The sequence below is a fragment of the Geotrypetes seraphini genome, chromosome 2, assembly GCF_902459505.1.
Source record: "Geotrypetes seraphini chromosome 2, aGeoSer1.1, whole genome shotgun sequence".
NCBI classification, from domain to species: Eukaryota; Metazoa; Chordata; class Amphibia; order Gymnophiona; family Dermophiidae; genus Geotrypetes; species Geotrypetes seraphini.
This window is the reverse complement of record NC_047085.1, coordinates 376,349,327-376,372,184: the sequence shown is the minus strand read 5'-3', so window position 1 is coordinate 376,372,184 and position 22,858 is coordinate 376,349,327. Positions and strand designations below refer to the sequence as shown.

Genomic DNA, 22,858 nt, shown 5'->3' with positions numbered 1-22,858 from the left:
TGCTAGAACAGATGTGTGTATCTGTCTATATTTCTTTCTTTCTGTCTCTCTCTCTCCTTGGCCGCTGTCTGTCTGTCTGTCTTTCTTTCTTTCTGTCTCTCTCTCTCTCCTTGGCCGCTGTCTGTCTGTCTTTTTTTTTTTTTTTTTGCTATCTCTCCTTGGCCGCTGTATATCTATCTGTCTTTTTTTCTGTGTGTCAATCTCTCTCCTTGTCCGCTGTCTGATTTTTTCTTTCTTTCAGTCTCTCCCCCTGGCCCCCTGTCCTTCTGTGTGTGTCTTTCACTCCCACCTACCTGTCTTTCAGTGTGTCAGTCTGTCAATATCCCGTCTGTTTTTTATTTCTGTCATTCTCTCTCCCTGTCAATTATCGTGCCCCATGCTACCTTTTTTTATCACGCGTTGTGTTGGGAAGGGCAACCGGCACACAGTAACAGCTGGTGGATTAGGTTAAACCGCCAATCGAAGCAAATCGTCATGCGTGCACGCGCCGAACTCGCATGTGCCGCACGCTTTACAATTTCTCTGCCAGCCATGGAGCTAGATGCACGGAGCCACGAAAATTAAAGTGCGCATGCTCGCTAAGGGTATTATTATATAGGATGTTTTTGTCTCCTTCTCTATAGGTGGTATGGAGAACATTAAAGAGCACACCTTTGCACTGGCATACTATACCTACACAGTCCTTGCTGGCTTGAAACATCCTAATGGCTCTCCAGTTGCACAGATTTACAACGATACGGAGTTCAAGAGTTCTGATATGCAGGGACCAATCATTAATCTGAATGTGCTAGATGAACAGGGACACGTTATTGGATTCTCTCAGGTACGCTCTGTTTATGTTCCTCCGGTTTTACTGTTCAGGTACTTCAGTGACCCACAACCTTATGCATGCTTCTACTCCTTGTCAAATATTTTGGCAATATATTTCTACATCTCATAATTTTGCTTTTTCGTATAATGCATGTCACTTATAACCAAGAGAAGCTAATATTTTGATTGGTATTAAGAAGTGTCATAGCAGCGAAGCTATATAGGACTAGCCAGAAGGGCTCTGTGTGTATCCTTGGGGGATCACTGCACTCCAGTGGTGAACTGAAAGACGTGAGCCAGCAGCAATAATTATAAAGGCACAGCTTATGAAAGTAAAACAGAAATTTTCTATATATACATTGCTTTCATGATATTATTATTATTGGATAGGTTTAGTAATTCTCATTTTAAGGTATTAGCAGTGGTAGTAAAATTTGGTTTGGATCTCTCTAATGCAGTGGTGGGCTACCAAAATGTTGGCCTCGTTCTGTAAATATTAGACAATAAGACTTAGCCCCTCTGTTACAAAGGTGTGCTAAGCTTTTTAACGCATGCTAAACACACGCTAAACACTAACGCATGCATGTTATCCTATGGACGCATTAGCGGTTAGCGTATGCATTGATTTAGCGCGCGCTAAATCTGGGCTAAAACGCTTAGCGCGCCTTTGTAAAAGAGGGCCCTAGTTTAAGAAATGGGGATAAGATGAAAACATTCAATACTTAAATTGCACAAATGCAGAAGAGGAAAGCAAGCCTTAAACAGGGAGGGCCCAGTAGGCAGCCAGTGGTGAGCATCATTTTTGCTGTCTGCTGCTGCCATTAAACTTGGACATTCAATGTTGGCCCCAATGGCGTAGCGAAAGAGGTTGACACCCAGGGCGGTGGCACCCAGAATCGCTGCACCATGCACCCCCTATTCTTCCCCTCCATTTGAGCACCTGCCCCCACCCCTGTTTACCTCTTGAAAACTTCAACCTGCTGCTTGTGCCGCCCTCGGCTCCCTTCTGACATCATGTCCTGGTCCCGTGATCATGAAATGATGTCAGAAGGGAGTCAAGGCCAATGTGAGCGGCAAGCGGAAGATGATGCTCACGTTGGTGAACATTTAAAGAGGACAGAGTGGGGGGGAGGAGCAGTTGGAAAGGAGGAGAGGCACCAGCACCCCCTGTGAAAATGGCACCCAGGGTGGTCCGCCCCTCCCCCTTTAATGTCACTGGTCGGGCTATGTCCGGGCACCAGCATTGAATTTCTGGGTTTCCGGAGTCAGCTAACCCATAGCCAGTTAAGCACTTAACCAGTGAAGACTGAATTTTGGGCAGTCCTGCTTATGTAATTTGTTTGTTTATTTCTCACCCGCCCTTATTCAGGGCGAGTTACATATTAACATACAAAATAAAAGATTTACATATATCGTACAAAACACTTCAGAGACACACTAACAAATTACATACTTACATATCAATTCAAATTACATATAACATACACGTCGCATCAACGACGAATTTCAATTTAAGGCCAAAACTGGCCAAATGCTGAATAACAGCACGTAACCAGCCAAATGCTGACTCCACCCCAGAACGCTCCCAAATGAGCCAGTTTTCAGTTCAACACTAACCAGTTAAGTGCCACTGAGAATTAGTGGTTTGTCCTGAACAGGTGATTTAACTGATCAGCAGCCATTTCTGGCCATTTAAATTCTTTGAATATTGGCCCTAGAGTCTATGAGAATAGTCAGAGTATACTTGTTTATTAAAGATTTTCTATACCACATAACAGTCTAAAAAAGGATCCAAGTGGTGTACAATATAATACATATTCATTAAGAAAGGAACTCCATTTAAAAATAGGATAGAAAAGAGTAAAAGCAAAAGTTTTAAAAAATAATTTTCTTTCTAAAAACGCTAAGGGGCTCATAATCGAAAGAGAAAGATGTCCAAAAACCGGCCTAAGTCGGCACTTGGACGAACATTTCTCAAATACGTCCAAGTGCCGATACTAAAAATGGGTTTTGGATGTATTTCTGAACAACCTAGGCCTTCTTAGTGCTGCTAAATGACCAAAGCTTAACGGGGCGTTTCGGGAGGAGTGTCGAGGGTGGGAGTTGGGCGGGACGTGGGCTGGTTAGATTTAGTCATACAGCATGTATAACTGAAAACTATGCACCCGATGATCGACGGAACTTGGACATTGTAACTTAGACCATGTAAAACATGGTCTAAGTTACAAAAACCCACCTAAACTCACCAGATAAGCACTGAAAACACATAACACAGACCCCCCACACACTACCCCAGTGATCACCAACTCACCTCCACTCCCATAAAAATATTAATCACACCTTTAAAATTCAGCCTCCAGACCATCATAGGAAAGCCTAGTCGTACAGCACAGAGGCAGCTTAAGTCGTCTTGGGGGTGGGTTAGGGACCCTTAGAGAGGAGGACCCATGCCCATAAGCCCCTGAAATCACTGCATTGATGCTTAAACATGTGCACTGCCCTATATACCCCCCAAAACCCTTTTGTACTGGCATATAAGTAGCTCCTTTCAGCCATAAGGGCTATTGGGGTGGTAGATACGTAGGTCTAGGGGTTTCTGGAGGTGGTTTGGGGGGCTCACCGTGACTTATAAGGGAGCTGTAGTGAGGAGAAGACATGGCACCCTTTTTGTGAAGTTCACAGCAGTGCCCTGTAAGGTACCCCACTATTTAGGTGCATGTCTGGGTGTGCAGTCCATCACTTTGCAGACCCCTCCCACATCCAACAGGGTTTGTTCTAGGCGTTTTGGACTTGGACGGAAAGTTGGACGAAAATGTGGTATAAAGATGGACGATTTAGCAGCTTGGACGATTAGATCTACAGGACATATAATTAGACGATTTTTTAAATGAAAAAAAAGTTGGACGTATTTTTCGAAAATGTGTCTTAAGCTGTTTTTTACTTTGGACGACTTGCGAGATGGACGTAAACGGACTTAGACGCCCCTTTCGATTATGCCCCTCTAAGCAATCACCATCTCCATCATAATAATTCTAATAACAATTCTAATAAAAACAGTCAAATCTTAATAAACCATAGTTAATACATACAAGGGGTACCAGAACCTTTTCTGTTGCCCTTCTAAAACAGACCCATGATAAGAGGCCAGTGCAAGCAGCAAGTGGAAGATGCGAAGATATAAAGAGGTACATGGGTGAGGAGAGGCACTGGCACACCCTGCAAAGATAGCGCCTGGGTCGTTCCCCCCCCCCTACGATGCCATTGCCTGTAGCACACAAATGCTGAAGCTCCACTGTAGATGTAAATATGTTTGTATGTGCTCACTTACAGTAACTTATTCAGTGCATTGTTGTATCACAGATCTGTCTGCTGCTGCTAAACTATATCCCTGGGAATGCCATCTTACTGGCACATGTATGTACACTAGGGCTGAACATCGATTAAAAGTTTTTAATCACATGATTAATCGCATAAAGTGCCCCCTCACATTTCCTTCTGTATAGTGCAAGGAATACTTGTTTATAGAAAAGATGGTAAAATGTGTGGAATAGTCTCCTGGTAGAGGTGGTGGAGACAAAGACTATCTGAATTTAAGTTAGCTTGGGACAAGCATGTGAGATCTCTTAGTCGATATTCAGCAGCTGGCTGACTAAGGCCTAGTAGCCAAAGATAGACCTATCTAGACACTATCCATAGCCGGCCAGCCTCTGAATACTGGCAGTGACAGGCTATGTCACACAATATGGCTGGTCATTGGCCAACACACTAAATACAAAAATTCCCCAGTGGAAAAACTTAACCAAATATTATAAACCAAATAATTCCCACTTAACCTAACAAGTTAATGAAAGTTCAATTCTAGTAACAGGAATTGGCCTCAGTAGTGGAGCCTACGCGTAGTCGAAATCAATGACTGGGGTATTCAGCGTAGTTGTCCTTGCTCCTTAGTCTCCAATCATTGGCCTCAATCCTGTTAGATTACTTTATTCAAAAAGATTAAATCTACTATAAATTTCTTATTTTAATACTCTCGTTTTTTCTTTTTCCAATTTTATACCTTATTATCATTAAAATATTCTATATAATATACCTTATTATCATTAAAATATTCTATATAGAATATTTTAATGATAATAAGGTATAAAATTGGAAAAAGAAAAAACGAGAGTATTAAAATAAGAAATTTATAGTAGATTTAATCTTTTTGAATAAAGTAATCTAACAGGATTGAGGCCAATGATTGGAGACTAAGGAGCAAGGACAACTACGCTGAATACCCCAGTCATTGATTTCGACTACGCGTAGGCTCCACTACTGAGGCCAATTCCTGTTACTAGAATTGAACTTTCATTAACTTGTTAGGTTAAGTGGGAATTATTTGGTTTATAATATTTGGTCATTGGCCAAGCCAGGGAACAAAATGTTCAGTGGGAGATTGCCGTCTCCCGCTGAATATCAATGACTAGCCAGCTCTATGCTATTTGGTTGGCCAGGAGCCATTTCTAGCCATCCAAATAGTGCTGACTATCAGCCAGAAGACTCCTACCTAGGTGATTATTTTATAAACACAAATAAGTTCCATACTTGCCGTTATAAAATAGAAGCAGTGGCAGAAAACATGCCTACCTTGCAGGCACAGAATTTTACAAATGCCCATTATCCGTGCTCTTCAATCTTTCCCTGAGTACGGCAAGAGTCCCCTTGGACTGGAAAATAGCTAACGTCATTCCACTGCACAAAAAGGGTTGCAGGGCAGAGGCTACGAATTACAGACTGGTGAGCCTCACATCGATAGTGAGTAAACTCATGGAAACACTAATTAAACGTAAATTAGATACGATCCTGAACGAGGAGAATCTACGGGATCCCCACCAACATGGATTTACCAAGGGTAGATCCTGCCAATCCAATCTAATCAGCTTCTTTGACTGGGTAATGAGAAAGCTGGATTTAGGAGAGTCCCTGGACGTCATGTACTTGGACTTCAGTAAAGCTTTCGATAGCGTCCCGCACCGCAGGTTATTGAGCAAGATGAAATCGATGGGATTAGGAGAAACACTAACTGCATGGGTCAATAATTGGCTAAGTGGTAGACTTCAGAGGGTGATGGTTAACGGTACCCTCTCTAAAACGTCAGAGATGACCAGCGGGGTGCCGAAGGGTTCAGTCTTGGGCCCGATCCTTTTCAACATATTCGTAGGAGACCTGACTCAGGGGCTTCAAGGTAAAATGACACAATTCACCAATGACGCCAAACTATGTAACATAGTAAGTAAAAGCAATTTGTCTGACAGTATGATGCAGGACCTGCTATTGTTGGAACATTGGTCATTGACCTGGCAGCTAAGCTTCAATGCTAAAAAATGTAAGGTGATGCACCTTGGCAGCAAAAATCCATGCAGAACTTACACCTTGAATGGTGAAACCTTGGCTAGGACTGCAGCAGAACGTGATTTAGGAGTGATCATTAGTGAAGACATGAAAACTGCCAATCAAGTGGAGAAGGCTTCATCCAAGGCTAGACAAATGTAGAAGTTTCGTCAGCTGGAAGCTCGAGGTCATAATGCCATTGTACAGAACCATGGTAAGATCTCATCTGGAATACTGCGTACAATACTGGAGGCCACATTACCATAAAGATGTACTGAGAGTCGAGTCAGTTCAATGAATGGCCACCAGGATGGTCTCGGGGCTCAAGGATCTCTCGTATGAGGAGAGGCTGAATAAATTGCAACTATACTCTCTCGAAGAACGTAGGGAGAGGGGAGACATGATTGAGATGTTTAAATATATCACCGGTCGTATCGAGGTAGAAGATGATATTTTCTTTCTTAAAGGACCCTCGGCCACAAGAGGGCATCTGCTGAAAATCAGGGGCAGGAAATTTCATGTCGACACCAGGAAGTATTTCTTCACCGAAAGAGTGGTTGATCATTGGAATGAGCTTCCAGTGCAGGTGATCGAGGCCAGCAGCGTGCCGGATTTTAAGAGTAAATGGGATACCCATGTGGGATCTCTAAGAGAGTAGAGTTAGGGGGGTGGGTCATTAGAGTGGGCAGACTTGATAGGCTATGGCCCTTTTCTGCCGTCATTTTCTATGTTTCTATGTAAATGTCAGTGTCTATAATTCTTAAGTGTGTATTATAACCTACACACGTAATTGCGAATTTCACCCAAACTCCATCCCTGTACACGCCATCAAGTCATGGAGCCTACTTGTACACTGGTCACTGTTTTATGACAAGGTTATTTACATGTGTAAATATGTCCACATACACACAAAAATAACTTTAGAAAATTAGCATTGTAAGTCCTTTGTTCTTTCAAAGATCGGTAAGTTGTTTCCAACACAAACAGTTAAAACAACTTGGCTGATCTGTTCAGCTATTTAAAAAAACTAAAAAACTGCCAAGAATGTCTAACAGACCATTCATCTATCCTACTGAGCAGAGTCTTGGCAGTTTTTTTAGCTATACAGATTGCCAAGTTGTTTTAACTGTGTTGGCAACACTTACCGATCTTTGAAGGAGGAAAGGACTTACATTGACTACTCCAGACACAGGCACTTTGCCAAAACATGGCCCATGTCAGGTTCTTTAATGAACTTTAGATGCTAACGCATTTATAGAAGCCCACTATGCTTTTTTTCATTTGGCTTGGTTTCTTGTGCTTTGAACTCCTCTTTCCTGTATGATTTGTAAAATTACCTCCTTTATGTCTGTCCCAAGTGTTCTTGAATCCTGCCACTGTTTTGATAGCATTAACTCTGCTGCAAGTTTGTACTAGAGGTCTATTCTTTCAAAAATATTAATGCAAGTATTAGTACATGTTAAACACAGGTGAACTGTTCTTATCTTGCTATAATGCAGGGTTGGGCAGCCATGATCTTTAAAGGCCACAACCCAGTCAGATTTTCTACATTGAATATGTTTTATTATGTTAATCAGGTTTTCTATTCCGCCTTTACCTATTCAGTTCAAGGTCAGATTACATTACAAGAGATTGGGTTAGTTACCCAGGAAGTTACAATGGACAGTTTGACACAGACATTCAATAGGGTTGCTAGTATAGGTAGATCAGTACATCTATTAATACAGTTAGGTCATAGTTACAAATACATAGTTATAATTACAAGTATGTTATCATTGGCTCTTTGTTTTGAGCCCAGAATGTACATGAGATCTATTTGCATTCAATGGAAGCTGTACATTCAAGTTCACCTTTATTTGATATACCACCACAGGGAACATACTAGCCTAGTGGTGAACAATAAAGCTATTAATAACAGGAGAAATAAATGAGGAAAAGAGCTACAAATTCAATAGGACAGTAAGAATTGAAAAAGGAGAACAACTCCCCACATAGGAGAAGCTGGAAAGAAAAATTACAGCCAATCTTACAAGCTCAGTAGTCTAATATGGGTCTTCAAGGACCTAGGAGAAACAGATGAGAGCCAAAGAAAGGATAAAATTCAACAAGGAGACAAATGTCTGTTTAAACAAAAGAGCCTTAAATTCCTGATTTGATGGCAGCATACGTAATGTGACCATACGTCTATTTTTGAACAGGACCGTCCTATTTTTAGCTTGCCTGTCCCGTTATCCCCATCCAGAGCTTCGGGATGCCGAAATATCCCGTTTTCAGAAGGAGCAGGACAGGTGAGCTAAAAATGGGCCGCCGCCACCTATTTCTCCAAGCCACCGCCGTACTAACAGATCATCTTCGTGCAGCGACTGCACAAGCCTTCCCCCCGATGTCAATTCTGACGTTGGAGAGGAAGTTCCAGGCCAGCCAATCGATATCAGGGGGAAAGGCTTATGTAGTCACTGCACAAAGATGATCTGTTAGTGCGGCGGTGGCTTGGAGAAATAGGTAGCGGCTTCAGGGGGGGAGAAAGAAAGAAAGAAAGAAAGGGGAGCAGGGAGAAAGAAAGGGGCAGGGAGAGAGAGAGAAAGAAAGGGAGAAAGAGAGAGAAAGACAGACAGACAGAAAGAAAGAAAGGGTGCACAGCCAGAAGGAAGTGCAACCAGAGACTCATGAAATCACCAGACAACAAAGGTAGGAAAAATGATTTTATTTTCAATTTAGTGATCAAAATGCATCAGTTTTGAGAATTTATATCTGCTGTCTATATTTTGCACTATATTTAACAGGTTCCGCGGGGAGGGGGAGTATTTGGGGGGGGGTGTTTCCTGTCCCGTCATGAGGAAAAAAAAATAAATGGTCACGTTAAACATATGTAACACAGAGGGGAGGCTGTTCCAGAAGGTGGGGCCTGAAACGTTAAACATATATTCATAAAAAAAACTTTTTTAAAAAATTGTGTGGGAAGAAGGGACAGTGAGCAAGTTTTGCTGTGAAGCTCAAAGAACTCACCTAGGGGAAAAATCAATTTTGTACATATTCATTGTGGAAATCTTGAAAACTTGACTGGATTTCAGCTCTTGGATTAACACATAACCTGTGAGGTAAACAGTTTGTGATAACCCTCCAGTTAATGCTAAAGCTAAACTATCCCCTGGGTCATATAGTAAAATTGTAATGCAAAGTTCATTGAGCACCATAATCTCTTTCCACTCTGTCCTGATAAAAGAAGAAACCATTCCCTGATTAACTGCCCTGGTTCTGCTTTCTTCCTAAGCCAAGTAATCTTCCTACCACAATTACCTACCCTAGTTCATGTTCCGCTGAAGTTGGAATCTTGGAAGAAGGATCGCCTTTCACCATGCTGCAAAAATAGATTTGTGGGGCGACAGAACAAGTTTTATTTTTGAGGGTCTTGAGGGGTAGAGGTGGGAGGACATCTCTGTTCACTCTGCAAAGCACATTTCCTCCAGCTAATTTTTAAAAATAAACTACACAGAACATGGAGGACTATACCAAAACTCAAACTTTACTGATAATATCAAACAACTTTACAAAGGTATTGAACCCGCCTGTAAGGTACTCAAAGCAACAATCACAGGCACTGTTCCCTCTCAGCTGAGTAAGTCCTTCACCTACAGTCCTGCCAGTGGGTGGTGCTGTTTCACTATCACATTTTCCATTGTGAGGGACAGGCGAGTTCTACAGGACTTAAGGAACCTACCTGTCCCTAGTGATTGAAAACACAATATTCAAGCACCAGAGCTCCTGCTCAGCTTAAAGGGAACAGTGGATGTCTGACCTATGAGGGGCTGCTGAAAAGTTTCCAGTCCAGCCAACATAGTTGGGGCAGTCTCCATCTAGGGCTATACACTTAGTCCAATGATTTTCCACTTTTTTTCATGCCATATCTTATCAACGGAATGATAAAAGTGGAAAATCACTGGATTAATTGTATAGCCCTCAACGGAGAGTGCCCCAACTTTGTTGGTTGGGCTGAGAACTTTTCAATGGCCCTAATCTAGTTTTTCTATACCACCTTCTCCTCATAAAAGTCAATAGAAGTTTACAAAATTATAGGAACTACAAAGGTACATAAGAGCATTCAAGAAAATTGTTAAAATGATTAAATAATCAGCATTGTCATAAAAACTTTGAAATAATTAAGTTTTTCAAACTGCTACGAAAAGTGCAATAAGAACACTGCCATCTTGTAGCAAGAGATAAATTATTCCATGTTTCAGCTACCTTATAAGAAAATGACAACATTAACATATTTTTATATCTTAACAGCTCTAAAAGAAGGAAACGTTTCCAACCATAATTTTCAACCTAGATTCTTCTCTGAAAGGAGGATATGGAATGAGATAAAAGACTCCTTTTTATCTCTTTAGGAGTCTCCAAACAATAAGGGGTCATTACTGAGAATGCAGCAGTCAGCATTTTTGTAAATATTGACTGCTTTGGCTATCCTATTTCCTGTTATATCTGATCCTTACCTGGTTAACTTAGGGCAAACTTTTTCTGTCCAAAGTTAATTGGGTACCTAGCCAGATACTACTGCTGAATATTGCTGGTACCCAGAAAACTCCTACTTTCACCTAAATTGCCTCCACACTACCTCAAGACTACCTGTGTAGCATTGAGGCGGTCTGCCTGTTTTTTCCTCAGCGCTATCCAGAGGAATACCACTGAAAATTCTGGTTTGAACCAGTCCTCATTATTTAACCAGTTAGGAGCTGAATATTAACCTGTATATGATACACACACTCTCATACTACTACTCTCCAGTCTTTGTGAATGGTTTTTCATTTTCCCTATCCACATGTAGAAAAAAGCTTTGCGGAGGTCCTGCAACATACCTACATATGTATGTATATGTACATGAGTGTGTGTATGAATAGAACAGTGATTTTAAAACAACAGCTGCATACCAAGGAGGCAATGTATGCAAATCGATCTCATGGATACTCCTGAAATCTTGAAAACCTGAATGTCTGGGGTTTCCACAGGTTTGGGAATCACTTGTATAGGCAAATAACTATCATTTCAAGAATATAATGAATATTTAATCCAGGGGACGGGGGCTGCCCCAGGTGCCATCTTGGTGAGGGCCCCTACGCCATGCTCACACCCTCCCTTCCCCACCCCTTACCACTTTAAAATCTTCACTAGCATGAGCAACTACTTTAATCTGTTGCACATACCGGCCTGGCTCCCTCTGAAATCACTTCCAGGTTGCAGGACCAGGAAGTGATGTCAGAGTGAAAGCCAGCACGCAGAACAGGCTGGAGAAGCTGCTCACTCTAGCGAAGATATAAAGAGGTATGGGGTGGGAAGAAACTGCGCAAGTATGGGGGGGCAGCGGGGGGGAGGGTATGAGGAGGGTATGGTGAGGAAGGCGTGGAGGGGCACCACCACCCCAGGCGCCTCCTACCCTTGCTACGTCATTGGTCCTTACTATAGAGAGAGGTATTTTTCAAAATATTTATTACATAGAATAAACATTAGATCACTGCACTAACTTTATTATTCCAGTGTTTGTCATCCATAGTGAATATGGGTAGTTTTTTTTTTCAAAATTGCAAATGTTTTAGCTTTAAAATAATTCTTTTTTTTAGGCCTCATGTTTTTATTACTGGTGTACTATGCAATTTGTTAGGCTGGCAGAGTAAAGCATATATATTATGAATGGTTAAGATGTCTGTTGTTGAATTACCACTCACGTAGTCTTGGAGTCTGCCTGACTATTCTAGAAAGTTTTATTTCTACTTTAGACTAACCAAAATAAAAAAAAGCCAAACAGAAGTGCATTTTTTTCACTAATGCTTTTAGGAGCACAGCCACTTACTATATTAAATGTGATGACTTGGGGGTTGGAGGCAGGAATATTAATAGCATGCCTAATGGGATGTTTGGCCCTGTTCCCAACAGCTACCTAAATTTACTAGAGTGATTGCACAGTAATTATTTTATTTATCGACTTAGCAGAAAACTTCAAGAACTGGGGGACCTTCAACAGACCTGTGGTGTAGCATGCATAAAAGGGAGCAGCCTAATGGCAAGTGGAGCAAGCCTTGATTCTGGTGAACTGGGTTTGATTCCCACTGCAGCAGCCTGTGATCCTGGGCAAGTCACTCAAAATACTTAGACACAATCGGGGATGTTTTCAAAACACTAAGACATCCAAAAACTGGCACTTGTACATTTTTCTTGCCAACAACGTCAATGTGCCAATTTTTGAAACCGACTTTCCGAACATTTTGCGAGGCATCCTAGCCGCTGCGCTTCCAAAATTCAAGGGAGGCATGTTGGAGGCGTGTTATAGACCAATTTTGGGTGGGCTAAGACTTGGACATCTTGCAATTATAATCAAACTTTTTCCAAGATGTCCAGGATGGAACTTAGATGTTCAGAGCTAGACCTGTTTTAAATGCATCTAAATGCTAAAAAGTTACCCAAACTGATCAGATGACCACTGGAGGGATGAAGTAATAACCCCACATACTCCCCCAGTGGTCACTGGCCCCCTTCCAAACTCTAAAGGTCTGAATAAAACAGTACATATATGTCGCAAGAACAGTGCCACCTTGTATGGGAAATCTAGTATAGCATCACACAGGTGTCTTAAGTAGCCTGGTGGGTGGGTTAGTGATACACAGAGATGACGACCCAGGCCCATAAGCCACTCTAACCACTACATTTATGGTGGAAAGTATGAGTTCACCAAAATTCTACTATACTGCCATGTAGGTGCCACCAGCAGCCATAAGGGCTATTGGGGTGGTAGACAGGTGGGTATGATAGGTTTGGAGGAGTTTTAGAGGGTTCACTATATATTATAAGGGGGTTATGGTGAGATATATTTCTGGCACTATTTATGTATAGTTCACAGCAGTGCTCCACTGCTCTGTTGCTATGTCTATGTAGCTACTTCATTATAATGCTGGCCCCTCCCACATCCAAATGGTCTGGATTTGGACATTTTGAACTTGGTCACAAATGCCTAAAAATGTTAGCAGAACTAAGGCTGCATGTTCTGACAGCCAAGACGTCTAAGCGATTTTAGAAGAAATATTTTGGGCATCTAGCGTTTTCGAATATGGATGTTTTCAGAATTCAGATTTTAGACGCACTTCTCAGGACGTCCAAAGTTGGACTTTGATGCACTATCAAGCATGCCCCTCCACATGTATAGCACTGCATGTGAGTAGTAGCACTATGGGTGAACACAAACAAGAAAAAAAACCTAAAATCTCCACAGCAACTATAAGAAAAGTCTTTTTCTCAAAGTCTTTGCTCTTGTAAAGTAAGCTTTATTGATATGAAATCTATAACAGCCATTATAGAATGCTAGCATATGTTCGCAGTTTCATGTCTAATCTTAGATGTAAGCAATGCCAATGGCTAGGGTAAGTGCTCACGCCAGTTGGCAGTTAGGTGAAAAACCCCTACTATCCTATAATCTGTACATGTAACTGCTGGGCATGTTCCTGACACCTAAAACTAATGAATTATGCCCTATTGGAAACCATAGGAGGGACCTACCTAGACACTACCAGGTCTACCCACTGCACTCATACAAAGACCCGCTCATTCACTTAACACAGAAACAACAAGAAAAAAAGAAAAAAAAATGGAGGCTTTTTCTCCACTTTTTTTCTTTTTTCTTGTTGTTTGTGTGAACTGAAGCTTTTTCTCCACTTTTTTTTCTTTTTTTTTATTGTTGTTTGTGTGTTAAGTGAATGAACGGGTCTTTGTATGAGTGCAGTGAGTAGACCTGGTAGTGTCTAGGTAGGTCCCTCCTATGGTTTCCAATAGGGCATAATTCATTAGTTTTAGGAGTTTTGTATGTCGTTCCTGAGATTTTTGGGGGCATGTTCCTGACACCCCAGTTGTGCACTATGAAATTTAAACACCCATGTTATAGAATATGGCATAGGACAGATGTTTTTGTAACTCGTAATTAGTGCCAATTAAGTACCAAATACTTGGATTTCTGCCATGAATTCAGTACAAAAACTTAACCAAAGATTTCAGCAAGTGTAAGTCCTTGTGTCTAAAGTTGAATGTGTGAAGCCACTCTTTTATAAAGGTTGCGAACTGGTGTTTAGTATGGATATTAACAGGGCCTAACTTTAAATGCCATTTACTGAATCCGGTCCTAAGTGCTTGATGTACTTTAATAAACCAGCACTTAATTAAAGTGTTATTTTAAAGTGATTTGTTTTCTACAAACCATTTGGCCTTTTTTTTAACTAGGTTTAAATATTTCATGTATATAGCAATTTCCATCGTGCTGCATTGAACATATTTTACATACGTTCCATTGGTCTTCATTTAGGTGTGCTAGTTGCTATCTTCATCCAATTTTACAATCGATGAAAAACCTGTAAAGATTAAATGTTTTTATTTAGTACAATTGTAATCTTATGCTTTGTAAAAGGCCAGCTCATGGCAGCTTTATTGAACCCTGGGAAGCATCAGCCCTGATGATCTGAGTATATAGAACCACGAACCAACTGTTAACACTGTTCACGCTTCTCTGCTTTTATGGATCAACAAATCCCTGGCTCCCAGAAGTCAGCCTGCATTGTTACAGGCTTCCCCATTAGCCCCTTTGCCATGCAGCTCTTAATATATGTACCATTTAAATGAGACATGATTGTTCCCCTTTGGAGAAGTGACTCATATTTATTCCGTTTATCTTGCCATGTATTAAAATTTTTTTAAAAAAGCATTTCAAAAGAGTGAGATTAAATTGGCCACATAAGCATGATGTGCTTATGCATAAGCATAAGTTGCATGATGTAGTAAGTGAAGAAGGATTTGTTTTTCCATAGCTTTGGGTGCCATCCCAACAATCTGACCCACTCCTCTTTGTACAATAAGATAGAAGTTGATTATAAAAGCACATCTGTTTTCTCAGGCATTTTAATGAATTAAAGCAGAAATTTTAGACATTGCTCAGGTTTTTGAATACTGCATGTCTTAAAGAAAAGAATGTTTGAATGTTATATCTGTTCTATGTATGTATGTTGTAAACCACTTAGGGCTCCTTTTACAAAGGTGCGTTAGGACCTAAGCACGCAGAATCACGCGCGCTAAAATGTCGCAAGCGGTCATTTTTTGGCTAGCGCACGGCAATCTTGTGCATGTGCTAAAAACACTAGTGCACCATAGTAAAAGGAGATCTTAGAATTGTTTTGATTTTTACATATGTATCCTACCATATTTTATGAATGCCGGACATTGAAATTGTTCAGTATGTACTGAAATACTTTAAAGTAGAGCAAAAAAAAAAAACCCCAAAAAAAACCTCCACTTAAAGGTAGCTGAAAGTCTGCTCAAATGGAAGAAAAATCCTCAGGTTTTATTGGCAGAGCTCAAGCTCAAACCACCACCTCCACATCATTGGCTAAAACACTTCCATTGAGTGACATCTCGCTGTTGAGGTTTAAAATAATTGAGGACTGAGATATTTTGCAACTGAAACCACTGTGAGTGTTTAAAGCATTTTAACAGACTGGTGGTTTGAGCTTGAACTCTGCCAATAAAACCTGAGGATTTTTCTTCCATTTGAGCAGACTCTCAGCTACCTTTAAGTGGAGTTTTTTTGCACTACTTTATTTATATTTCCCCACTTCACCTTATGCAATACTGAAATATTTTAATACACATCAAGTTCTAAAACAAAGCACATAACAATATTTCATGCATCATGTGTGTTATTTCAGGTTGGAATTACATACTATAAGATCTAATTTTGACTATCCCACCTTTAAGTTGCTGGTGCAATCTTTGATCCTCAGTTCTCTGAATTATTGTACTACTAGTATTATAGCCCGTTACATTAATGGGTGCTAGAATATATGTGTGTGTGTCTGTCTTTATTTTTTTTCTCTCTCCTTAGCCGCTTTCTGTATTTCTGTCTGTCTTTTTTTTTTTTCCTTGGCTGTCCACTACCATCTCTTGCCTGCTCCCCCTGTCCATTCTCCCTTCCTTTTACCTCCCCTGTGTCCTCCACCACCCCATCACTGCTCACCTTATCCAGCAGAAGCCCTTCTCCCTTTGTTTTACCTCCCCCTGTCCATCATCACCTCCTTCCTGCTCCCCCTGTCCAGCAGTAGGCCTGTCTTCATTTTTCTGCCCCCCTCCCTGTTCATCAGCACCTCTTCCCCTGTCCATCAACCCCTTTTCTGCCCCTCCATTTCCGTGTGTTGCAGCATTTCCCTCCCACCCCACTTCCCTGTACAGTATTTTCCTACCCCCCCATACCTTCCTCCTGAACTCCATGCCCTACTTATGCTAAAATGCTTTCCGGGTTTGGCTGCCGCGGCCAGCAGCCACCACGGCCGACATCCGACTCGGGCCGCCGCAGCTGACATCCAACTCGGGCCGCCGCGGTCGACATCTGCCTCGGGGGGGGGGGGAGGAAGAGAGAGAGCGAGCTTCGGGCGGCCAGCAGCCACCGCGGCCGACATCCGCCTCGGGCTGCCGACAGCCGCCGCGGCCGACATCCACCTCGGGGGAGGGAGAGAGAGAGCTTCGCACGCAAGCGCACTCCTATCTGCGGTGCCCTACAGCTCACAGAAAACCGGCGCACGCAGATGGGAGTGCGCATGCGCGGCCTAGCGTTTTATTATATTAGATAATCTACTATGCTGACATTAAGTGTAATCTCCACATACTGCGACTGATCCAGAATACAGCTGTAAAGTTGATTTATAATTTGAAAAAATTGGAGCATGTCACTCCTTTCTATCATAGGCTGCACTGGCTTCCGATTGAGGCCAGGGTAATTTAGACTACTGTGCTACAAAGTGTTGTTTGGTCTTACAACAGATTATTTAGTGGAACAGTTTGTATTTGCTACGTCTAAACATTCACAACGTACTCTGATATATTTCTCCTTTCCTTATGTTAAGAACTGTTGCTATAAAAGCTACTTTGATAAGCTACTCTCTTTTTAGCCAGCTACTGTATTAGTTAATGCTGTGACTTGCATACATTTTAGGAAACTTCTGAAAACACATCTATTTGATAAATTTTTATAAAATCAGAACTGGATAATTTGCTAATCTGTACCTCCTGAGACTGTCTAAGTTTCTTTTAGCTCTAAACCGTATAGAACTGGAAGGTTATGTGGTATTACATTACATTACATTAGTGATTTTTATTCCGCTTGTACCTTGCGGTTCAAAGCGGATTACATAAGAAGAGAACTGGACATCTCCAGGAGGGTACATGACATTGGAGAATACAGATTGAGGGTATAGACTTAATAACAGAATGAGGGTAAAGACTTAATAACATTGGAAGATAAACAACACTGTAATGTAATGTAATAATGCTGTGAAAATTCATAGATAGTTCAAGCTAGAGCAAACATCTGGATGACAGCAGTTATTGACTCTTTCCTCTTGAATATCAAGGCCCATGTGTTCTTATTACAATATGGCAGTTCACGTACTCATAGCACTTCATAAGCCAAGCTGTTTTTGCCTCACTCATCGACTTTTAGGTATCTACTACCTTGGTTCTTATCTCACATATATGGCTTGATGACTGTTCCTTCACCATAAATGTAATACCCCATGGTCTTTTAGTTGGCCCCTTCCCTTTTTCTTAGGACTGCCCATGGGTAGCCCCCAGTGAAAGGTACCTAGAAATAATTAAGTTAGTTTCTTTCCCTCTACATTCCCCTATTCGCGTAGCTCCTTAAGCTAAAAACTGACTGATGGTTACAGGGGGTACTTCAATCAAATATACATTTACAAAAGGAAAGAAGGGGAAATGAAATAAGCTAATATCATGGAAGTAAATAAATCATAACATGCACCCTGCAGTCACAGGGTGTCTATAATGAAAAGATATTTATGCTGTATGCATTATGAACCCTTTCACCGACTGTGCTTCAAGTCTAGGACAGAGAGTTGCTACTAACTAATTTGTTTTCTTCCTTAATTTGTCAGGTTGACAAGCTGGCCAGCCTCTACCACATTCAATTCCGCACAGGCTGTTTCTGTAACAATGGGGCCTGCCAGAAACATCTGGGAGCAAGTGCAGAAGATATGAAAAAGTTCTTTCAGGTCAGCACCAAATACAAATTTGATGTTAAAATGTTGATGTGTAATTTCCTCCTAGATCCCCCATCAGGGAAGTAGAGAAATGGCTTTGGGGGGGGGGGGGGAAGGGAGAGAGAGAGAGAAAGAAAGAAAGACAGGCAGGCAGGGGGAGAGAGAAAGAAAAGCAGAAATAAAGAGGGGGCAGGGGGAAAGAGAAAGAAAGATCTACTTTGCAATCTACTGGTCGATCACGATCGACCATTTGGGCACCCCTAATATAGACTAACCAATTAATTGAGGCCTGAGTTTTAAGGTGTATATTATGAAGTAGACTCTGGTTCACAAAAGCTCATTTCTTGAAAGATTGGTTAGCCTATAATATGCCCCTGCCTCTGCCAATTGTGTTACACCAGATCAACATGGCTACCCCTTGAAAGGTTTTTTTTTCCTACCACAATGAATTAGCATCCTTGCTAGCAGTCTCAGCAGGGAGGCCAACCTTATAAAATGGTCATAAAATCTAATTGACTGCTAAATATTAGAAGTGGGTCCTATCAAATACGGTTGAGCATAGTGACAGAGGAGCCCAAGGAAATTCACATTCCCTCCCATGCTGTACGAGTTCCATGGATGAACAGAAGACTTTGCATTCCAAGTCTGTCAATCTGGCACATTTCATGGCCACTAAATTCACCCCAAAACATAAGCTTTTTAAATATTTTAATGCCTCCCTTTACTTTCACTAGCCAAACTTTTCACTAGGAAAAAATTATAGTATATGTTATCTGCGAATGAATATACCTGCTTAATTAATCTGTATTGCAGACCAATTACCAGTAGTGTTGCTGTTCAAAGCCACAGCCCCAGGTCTGCATTAACAGCTGAAAGAATGAACAAGCAGAAAGAAAATGTGATTTTTATGCGCACCCAGTCTGGAACAGAATTTGTTCCCATCCCCACGATTAAGCACAGGAAACCATCCCCATGTCATTCTTTAAAGAGAGAGGGAAGAATCAGAGTATGAATGGGCACAGCAACTGACCCTCAAGTCTTGCATTGTGTGGCAAATATAGACAGCAGAAGTAAATTCTCAGAACCGACAAGTTTTAATTACTAAAATGTAAATAAATTATGTCAGTTCTGAGAATTTACTTCTGCTGTCTATATTTGCCACTGTATGAGTATAGAAGGAAATGTGAGGGGTGGACGCTTTATGCGATTAAAATTTTAAATTGTACAAAAACAGTGTGACATCGATGTGCAGCCCTAATTATAAACACATAAAATCCTCATTAATTACAAGATAACCAAGACTCATCTTGTAATTTAAAATATTTTTTAAAACATTACTCTAGCTTTTACAAAGCTGTGGTAGAGGTTTCTACCATGAGCCAGTGAGGTAAATGCTCCAACGCTCATAGAATTCCTATTAGTGTCAGCGCATTTTCCTTGCCAGCCCACATTAGAAACTCCCACCATGGCTTTGTAAAAGAAGCACTTAATTAGCTGATAAGTGCCTAACTCAATAGGCACCTGCCACTTTGAGTGGGCGTGGTTAGTGGCGGGTTTGGGGCAGATTATGTGTCTGGTTTCACTTAGGCATTAGTAGGTGCCTAACACTGGCCTACATGGAAGTGCACCTAAGGTTTCAGTGCCTACCAGTGCCTAAGACCGCTTAGGTGCCACTAGCACAGTTCTATAAAAGGCGCCTACCAGATGATTGACAATTGCTCTCAACGGCACCTAGGAGTTAGGTGCCATTTATAGAATCAGGGCCTTCACTCTTAGTATTCTATTACCTGCACACCTAACTCTTAGGTATGCCCATGACCTGCCCATGTCTCTCCCTTGACTAGACCCCCCTAAAAGTTGTGCATGATAGAATAAACACACACAGCTTCTAGAAGCGCAACTAAGGGCAGTCGCGTGATCATCTGTTTATTGGTCCCAACTGGTGCCAATGAACATGGATTAAAGCCAATAACTGGCCGTTAACTCCAAGTAACATTCAATTGTTAAAATAAGTTGTGCATGCAACTGACCTCAATCTATAAATAGTGTGCTAAGCCTAAATTTGGGTGCAGACATTTTTATGATTTGGAAGATAGTGGGCAAGTGGACTACTTTTGGTCTATTGGAGAATGGCAAAATAATAATAAGCATTTCAGAAATATATGTATGATGTGAAGAAAATATGATACACTATTTGTAACAGGATTTTGTGTGTGTGGGGGGGCTGTTTGTTATCTTTTACTAGGCTGGCCATGTCTGTGGAGATGATGTAGATCTGATTGATGGACGTCCTACAGGCTCCATCAGAATTTCGTTTGGCTATATGTCCACTTTTGAAGATTCACAGGCCTTTCTGAAGTTCATCGTGGACTGCTTTCTGAAGAAAACAGTACAGCCGGATAAGGATGTAGCTTCTCAGCCATCCCAAGGAAAAGCTGTTTCAGAATCGGCGAGATTGCTGGCAGGCAATGACCAAGCAAACAAGGCTAACGCTGACACTAATAAATTGTTGCAGGAAGCTATCACCTCAAAAAATGGCCTTTCTAAAACTCTATCCATGATGCAAGAAGCCCACAACATGCACCTGCCCAAACTAGAAACAAATGGACATGATGTGCCTACCAGTGTAAAAACAAGCAATGAGAAGCCAGTCACCCTCATCACTATCTACCTTTATCCCATCAAATCTTGCTCTGCATTTGAGGTAATCTGACTAATTAAACCTCTTTTTAAAAAAGGTAGGTGTGTCATGTGCCAGCACCATTATTTATTTGTTCTAATACATAATAGGTGACCTGATGAGAAAAACTGTGCCCCCCCCTTTTTATCAAGTATTTTAGCGCGGGCCGGCACAGTAAATGCTCTGACACTCATAGAAATTGAATGAGCGTTGGAGCATTTCCTGCTGCAGCAGCGCTACCATAGCTTAATAAAAGGGAGCCTATATTCTTAAATTGAACATGAAAGTCATATTTAAAAATATGAGATGGATATAGCAGAAAGCTTTCTGTATGGCATGGATTATTTTAAACATTCTTCAAAGACTGTCCAACAGGTAGTAATTTCAGCTGCAAGCAACATTGTTCGAATTTATTTTAGGAGTCATGTACTAATGCCATTACTATATGATACCGGCCACTTAAAGGACTGAATTCTATATATGGAAACAAAATGGTGCTGAGCAGTATTCTAAAAACTGCTTAAAGTTAGGCATGGTTTATAGAATAGCACATAGCCCTGGGACCCACACCTAACTTTAGGCATGTCCATTTGCACCAAGAGAAGTAATGCAAAAACTCACAGCTACAGTTAGGCATGGCTGGACTTTATTCTATAATTACACGCATAACTTTGAGGAACGCCCCTGATCCTCTCATGACCCCCCCCCCCCCCCCCCCCATTTCCATGCCTCCTTTTTGGCGCCATGCAAAAATCTTAGGTGCAGATTCCATGACTAAATTTATATACACAAATCTAAAATAAAACTAATTAAAGCTAATAATTGGTTGTGAAGAAGTTAATTATCAGTGCTCATGTCCCATTATTCAATTAAGTTGAAGTGCAAATTGGACATGCACCCAAATTTTCACACATAACTCAAAGTGCCATATATAGAATTTGTGGATATTGGGTCCTGCAGCAGATAACAAATGATGATAGCGTTAGCACATGCTTACTACTGGAAACTATCCTTTTTCCGCACCAAGGAGGTTCCTGGTGATTTGAAACATTTGAGTACCTCTTGCTTCTGTACTGTAATTGTAAAAATATACTTGTATACTTTACCATATATACTCGGATATAAGTCAATCCAAATATGTCAAGACCCCCTTTTTCCCTCCAAAAAAGGAGGAAATATGGTTGACTCTAATATAAGTCGGGCGGCTTAATATTCAAGTTTCCTGCCTTGTCAGGCTCTGTACCCAGCCCCTCCCTGCCAAGCTTTGCACCCAGCCCCCTTCCCTCCATCCCTCCCCTGTCAGGCACTGCACCCAGCATCCTTCCTTCCTTCCCCTGTCAAACTCTGCACTCTCCCTCCCAGGCTCTGCCCTCTGTCTCCCCCCCCCCACCCTATCTTCATACCTCTGCCAATCCCTGGTGGAGGTGCAGCGGGTAGGAGCAAGCTTTCCGAACTCCTGGCCCGCTGCTAACCAGCTGCATAGATCCAGTTTCTTCAGCTAAGCGGCATGAGCAGCAGCGCAATTTGGCACTGCTTCTCGGCGCTGAGCAGCTTCCTTACTGGCTCACGAGAATTCTCACGAGAATTTGCAGAAGCCAGTAAGGAAATCACTCAGTGCTGAGAAGCAGCGCCAAATCGTGCTGCTGCTTGTGCAGCTCAGCTGAAGAAACTGGATCAACGCAGCCGGTTAGCAGTGGGGCAGGAGTTCGGAAAGCTTTCTCCTGCCCGCTGCACCTCCGTCAGGGATCAGCAGAGGACCCACTGCACCTCCACCAGGGATTGGCAGAGGTATGATAGGGCAGGAAGGAGGAGGAGGTGGGCAGAGCCTGGTGGCGGCGGCAGCCTAAAAAATTCTGGGAGGGGGCGTTGGTCTGAATATAAACCTGGACCCCCATTTTTGGGCTCAAAAATCCCAGTTTATATT

General features: G+C 41.6%; 1 protein-coding gene across 2 annotated transcripts in view; it reads left to right on the top strand.

Moving 5' to 3' along the window:
- The window catches only part of MOCOS (molybdenum cofactor sulfurase), a 406,383-nt gene that overhangs the window by 309,993 nt on the left and 73,532 nt on the right, over nt 1-22,858 (top strand). The window contains exons 6-8 of one of the 2 annotated variants that reach the window (XM_033930633.1): nt 624-823; nt 18,150-18,266; nt 20,500-20,958. In XM_033930633.1, coding sequence (XP_033786524.1) covers nt 624-823; nt 18,150-18,266; nt 20,500-20,958 — 776 coding nt within the window. The remainder of the gene's footprint in view (nt 1-623; nt 824-18,149; nt 18,267-20,499; nt 20,959-22,858) is intronic. The other variant, XM_033930634.1, reaches the window with a different exon arrangement.